Consider the following 6,000-nt stretch of genomic DNA (forward strand, 5'->3'; position numbering starts at 1 on the left):
CGTGTCTGTACATACCCGACCTGGAGCAAACCGTGGTGACACACCTGGATGCATGACAGTGAGATGTTTTGCACTATTTTGACTTTTTTGGGCTCTGTAAAAATATTTTATTATTATAACTGACATTAAAAAAAACAAACCAACCAACCAACCAATGAACAATGAAGGGAGTGCACCCTTCCCCAGCCTGCCTCAGGAAACAGCACTCTGCCCAGACAGGCGCTGGGACTTGGGTGCAGCCCCATACACCCAGTCCATGTGGTCAGCCCTGGCTCCAGCTGTAGCTGAGACCTGAACTTTTAGGTGCTCAAGGAAATTGGGGGGGAGGGGGGGAGGAATGCACAACACTGCAAAACTTTAGGGCTGCAGCTTTCTTCAGCCCTGTTCTCTGAAGAGCAAGACTGGATTGTCTAATCCAGACTGCCTGCCCCAAGCTCAGCACCTCCTTTAAAAAAAAAGGCCAATACCATTTCAGTGCCCCAGGCCTTCTTAGGGGCACGCACGCACACTTTTAACAGCATATCCCTAGATGGGGAGATGTGGCCCTGGAGGGCAGACAGCTCTGGGCCAGAGTCTTGAAGGCTCCTCCCAAACAGAGGTTTCCCAGGTGATCATCCCAAGTCTCATGCTGTCCTAAATCCTTCAAGAGGAGTCAGGACATCTGGGTTTGTTCCCAGCTCTGCCACCTCTGTTCTACCCCATTGCAGAAGTGAGAGCAGGACGTTTGCCTGCCAAGGGTTGGAGGTCAGGGCACAGAGAGGGCCATGCATTCTGCAGAGGCCTCCATGCCCCTGTAGCCCTGCAACGAGCCATGTTCCTGTTGAGGGGCGCCTCAGCTTAGGCAGCAGACAGGCCCCCCCTCACCCTATGTTGATCACCCCCAGCCCCACACTAGCAGACTAGAGGCCAGGCAGCTTGCTCCTATGCCCAACCTCAGCCCACAAATGCCGTGATGCACCGACGGGTGGGCAGACTCCACAGCATCAGACTTTATTAACAAACAACTTCAGACCAGTTCTAAAAAAACAGAGGCATTTCACCGAACAAGTGTGGGACCGGATGAGGTCCCAGCTCACATGCAGGCACCAGCTGCTGGAGCCTGGGAGGCCAGTGCCCAGGGAGTCATCTGCAAGGGTATACCCGCTTCCCTCCCTTGGGAGCAGCAAGGACTCCCTACTCCTCCCAGCCAGGCAGCACCATCGTGCCCAGGACCAGCCCTCCCTACCATTCCAGACCAGTTTTTAAATAAATAATTGACTAAAATGAGTCATCTGTGCTCAGTTGCTGCCCACTGCAGCCCTGGCCCCTCTGCTCACACCCCTGGCCCAGCCCACTGGGAAGCAATGTGGTGATGGATGCCACATGTACTCAGTCCAGAGTAAGCCTGGCTCTCCTCTGAATCCAGCATGGCTCTGACAGGGTGCCAGAGAGGGGCTCCTTCCCCCTTTGTGCACAGCATTTTCCTAGTCCCATTGCTAAAACCAAAAGCTACCCAAAATGCATCCATGGCCATTAAGCTGTAGATGCATCTCTTGTTATTCCAGTGCCCATCTAGCATTAGGACGGAGGGGCTGCTTGCACTCAGTGCACGAAAATAAGGGCATCGGGAGCCCACAGACCCGCCTGTGGAAGGGTGCAGTGCCCAGACCCTGCCTTCCAGTGCCTCAGTTGTCAGTCCCTTGAGTCCCAGAGCAGCTGGCTCCTTCTCCACAAGGCTTGGCCTGTCCACATAGCGGGCCATTGCACGACTGATCCCTCCCTGGCAGCATGGCTCACACACGTGACAGGAATGTCAGGTTGAGGCCATCGGGAAGGCAGATCTCATCCAGGTGCACAGGAGAGTGGGAGAACGGCAGAGGTACAGGGAAGAGCTGAGCCGTGTCCACCAGCAGCTGGCAGGGGCCACTTGGGTTTTGTTCTGCCAGGTGTTTCTGTGGAGACAACCCTCCCATGAGTCACACTGCTGGGCACCCCCAGCTTTCCCCACATACTCCCTGCTAGGGTCCACTGCAGACAGCTGGTTACTCACCTCCACACTACTGATGAAGCAGGGGCTCACACGCTCCTCCAGCCCAGGGGCAGGGGTATAAGCCCGCAGGAGCTTCACCACCTGCATGGGGAGATGGATTATGACTGCAGCTGCTGCCCATCCACCTCTACCACAAAGCAGCCCCAGGGGGTGAGGCCCTAGACCTAGGCCAGAGCAACTCTATGGACCTTTCTCTGCATCTCTAGCCCAGATGCTGGGCTAAGGAGGCAGCAGCTGCAGCTTGCTCTACTCCAGCCTCTCCCAAAGCTCTTGGCACATCTCAGGAGTGATAGCTGCAGTCCGAGGGTCCTGCTTTAAGGCAAAACACACAACGAGTTCTGGGGACAACATTAAGCTGCAGCCCGCCACAGCACAAGCCAGTGCAGGAAGACCACCGCTCATTCTTCTGACCTTTGCTGCTCTCCAACCCAGAAGAGGGTCCAGCTACTAGCCAGCATCTTTGCCAGGCAGAGGCTAGCCTGGGAGCTCAGAGGAGTATTCCCTGTGGCATGTCCAATGCCTGATGCACCATCACTAGTGATGCCCTCCATACCAGGGCTTTACTAAATCAGCATGGAGCCCCCTCACCAGGGCAGGCTAGAGCTCTGCAGGGGGCAGAGCCCCTAGGACTTCCCAGCCAGGTCTACCTGCCAGACATAGGGTGGCCCACTGTACCTGTTGGGGAGACAATGCCGTGCACAGGCAGCAGATGGCTTCAGCATCCTCCTCACTCGTCTTCTTCACCTGCAGCAGCTGGGCAGCCTGGATGAGGGGCTCCAGGATAGCTGTGGCCCCGCTCTGCTGGAGGCCTTCTGCCCGCAGCCACTCCTCCAGCTGGCTCACATTGTACCTGGAATGGGGCTACAATGCTGAGGGACGGAGACACTGCAGCCCCCAACCCAGCCCCACACGGCGGGCAGCAGCAGGGGCCATGTCAGCATGTCTGGCCTGTGGATGCTTGCCAGTCAGTGCCTAACCCATGCTGCCCAAGGGGCTAGGGCCTTGACCAGGTTCCTGCTCGGAGCCCTCCCCTCCACACTAAACTAATATGCTGCTGGGGGTGCTGCCTAAGTACCTGTGGCAAAGCTGGGTGACAGTCACAGCCCACCAGATTCAAGACCCAAGATCCTAACAGTGCCCTGGTCACCACTTTAGCTACAAGGGACATACCCAGGTCAGGCCACAACCCCTTGGCTCAACTTGGAGGTACCAAACCTGCCTTTGCAAAGGCCTGGGATAGGGACTCCTAGGTGGGACAACTGTGGTTCTCCTGGGCCAGGTGAAGCCATGGTGGAGGGTAGGTTGGGCAGGACCAGGGCTTCCCTCTGCTCCAGGCACGACAGCCACAGATCTAGAGTTCACCAGGATCGAGGTACAGACTGACCTGAGCTGGACACCCTGGCTCCACGAGCATGCGTCCCTCCGCAGAAGCAGGTAATTGAGGGCTGTGCCACTGATGAGAAAGAGGAGCTGCCGCACAGCCTGCTGCACTATCGCAGGCTCCAGGTCATGGCTCTTGAGCATCTTGTGGAAGGCACCGAGCTGCAGGAGCAGGGAGTCCAGCGTGTAGGCAGGGGCCCCCTGTGGCCTGCGGCTGCCCGATGGCCTGGCCAAGGACAAGCCCGGGATGGTTTCGCTCTCCAGCATGGCAGCAACTAGCAGGGCAGAGAGGGGACAGGGTTGGAGTCTGTGCCCAGCCTGGCAGGGATGTGGGGCTGAAGTCCCAGCCCCTGATATTAGGTAGGAGGGAAGAGCCCTTGGGAGCAGCTGCTAGCCATGGCAGGAAGGCCCCTCAGATATGCTGGGATGTCTCCTCCCCTCCCCGGGATGGCTGTGCTGTGGTGCCAATACCCTAGCATGGGCTGCAGTTTCCCTATCTCCACAGGGAACACAGAACATACCAATCATGGGCTTCAGTTTCTTTTCTGCCGTGCCGATGAGCTGCTGGTAGATCTGGATGGCCAAGTCACCCAGGCTCTGGCAGTGGCTGGCAGGGTTGCAGTGCTGCAGGCAGTGCTGGTTCTGCTTGGGGGTGTTCACCTGCCGGTAGCTCTGCAGAGATGGCAAGAGGGGCTGGAATCCAGAGACAAGTGTGACACCGAGCCAGCCCCTGCTCTCCAGAGCAATAGCTTCCCTGCAGGCCCAAAACCTGGTCCAGCTGCCACCCATGGCCCTGACAGCTGGGAGTCTTTACTCTTCCAGACCAGTGACACCTTATGATCTTGACTCCATCTAAAGGTGCCCAGCAGCTCCCAATGTCTGCACAGTGCAGGTGGAAGTTCTGGTGTTAGGGGCCTTTCCCCAGAACTACTGACAACCATAGAGTCCCCTTCCCTGGCCTCGGTGAGATGCATCTCGCCTACAGAGAGCAGCTCTGGATACAGCAGCCTACAGCAGGCCCTTTCAGGAAAGGCTGGTGCCCAGTGCTGTGCAAGGGCTGCCCAGAGCTCTGCTGCAAGCTCAGGGGCATGCATCTGATGGCAGCCAGCACTGGGGACCCAACACAGGGATGAAATGAGAGAACCCTGCAGCCCCCAAGGGTACTGAGCTCTGGCTCTGCATCCACCACAATGCACCTGAACCCACCCACAGGCCAGGTCCGGGCTGCCTAGGCTGGGCCAGGCCTGCTCACCTCGTCCCTGCCATACTGCCTCAGGCAGTTGAGAAGGCGGCAGGTGTTGGCGAGCCAGAACGTCACCACGTTGAAGTCCTCGCTGTGTTTCTAGAGGCAGGAGGGAAGGAAGCGAGGGATCAGAGCAGCTGCAAGGGATCTTCAGGCACTTGGTGGTGGGGCAGCTCTGTTAGAGGACATGGTGACAGCTCCCGACATGTCTGCTCCCAGCTCAGCCCTCCTTCAGCCCCGGGGCCAGGAGGGAGTGCTGCTCCCAGCCCAGAAGTAGAGAGCCTGAAGCAAGGAGCCCAGCACCTCCCTCAGTTCAAGGCAGGCAAATGCCCTCAGGGGCAGGGGATTCAGACATGTGCTAGACCCCAGCACCTCCCACCCTGGGACTGCACAAGGTAGGAGGCAGAGCCCACAGGCAGAGGGCAAGAAGGGAAGGGGAAAAAAGGGTGCGTCTGACCTAGAATCCTCCAGGAAAAAGCACCAAGGAAACTTTAGCCACGGGCCTTGGACTACCTTTAGAGAAGAGTTGCGGGCACCACCTGGACCGGGGTGCTTGCTGGCACCATCTGGACTGGCAGCCTGTTCAGATAGCACCAAGCCAGCCTACCCTCCTTCACCAGCACAGACTGAGATTTAAGGAGCCTGCAGCTGTGCCAGGGGCATCTGGGAAGATACTCCAAGTTCAATGCCCCAGAAGAAGCACCTGGTGGTTATATTCTTCCCCCTCAGCTGAACCTCCCTCCCCGTTCAGCCCCAAAGACTGGCCCCCAAGGCCCTCCCCACCCTGTCTCAATGGGATTTGCTGTTCCTCCTTTCCTTCAGGGCTACTGAAGTAGCAGTGCTCCTTCTCCTTGTAGCCACAGCCTGGCCTGGCGCTTGAGTCTGACCACATATGGGCATGTACATGTCCACCCCTCTCCACCCCCAGCTGACCCCCTGCCCAAGTCAGCTCTAAGGGGGTTGCAGCTAGCAATGTTTGAGACAGATTGGCATGGAAGTAGAAGCTATGTCTCCTGCCACACCAAAACCACCTCCACGCCCCCCCCCCCCCAAGTCACTGCAGACCATCCATGCAACCCACCACAGGCCAAAATCAGCTCCAGAGAAGTGAGGAAAGCAAGGCAGAGAATTATCACACCCCCAAAGTCACAGGAAGCCTACAGCACAGCCAAGAGAACTTGGGTGTCCTGGCTCAGTGCTGCCCCTGGCATTGCACTATAGCCCTCTGGTTACCCAGGAGGAGGGGATATCCATCTCACCAAAGCAAGGGCAATGTTGGACCCCTGCTAAACCAGATGGGGCAACTGACAACTGACGCCCAGGAAAAAGCCAACCTATTAAATAGGTA

General features: G+C 57.5%; 1 protein-coding gene across 2 annotated transcripts in view; it reads right to left on the reverse strand.

Annotated features, from left to right (window-relative positions):
• Positions 1-969: 969 nt before the first annotated feature.
• The window catches only part of LOC109324900 (unconventional myosin-Vb-like), a 51,180-nt gene continuing 46,149 nt past the window's right edge, over positions 970-6,000 (reverse strand). For both annotated transcript variants that reach the window (XM_019557014.1, XM_019557013.1), the window contains exons 32-37: positions 4,662-4,751; positions 3,931-4,081; positions 3,414-3,684; positions 2,705-2,879; positions 2,030-2,110; positions 970-1,931 (exon numbers count right to left, since the gene is read on the reverse strand). In XM_019557014.1, the coding sequence (XP_019412559.1) occupies positions 1,773-1,931; positions 2,030-2,110; positions 2,705-2,879; positions 3,414-3,684; positions 3,931-4,081; positions 4,662-4,751 (927 nt within the window). In that variant the 3' untranslated portion in view covers positions 970-1,772. The remainder of the gene's footprint in view (positions 1,932-2,029; positions 2,111-2,704; positions 2,880-3,413; positions 3,685-3,930; positions 4,082-4,661; positions 4,752-6,000) is intronic.

The sequence above is a fragment of the Crocodylus porosus genome, unplaced genomic scaffold (assembly GCF_001723895.1).
Source record: "Crocodylus porosus isolate Cpor-Errol unplaced genomic scaffold, CroPor_comp1, whole genome shotgun sequence".
In the NCBI taxonomy this organism is placed as follows: domain Eukaryota; kingdom Metazoa; phylum Chordata; order Crocodylia; family Crocodylidae; genus Crocodylus; species Crocodylus porosus.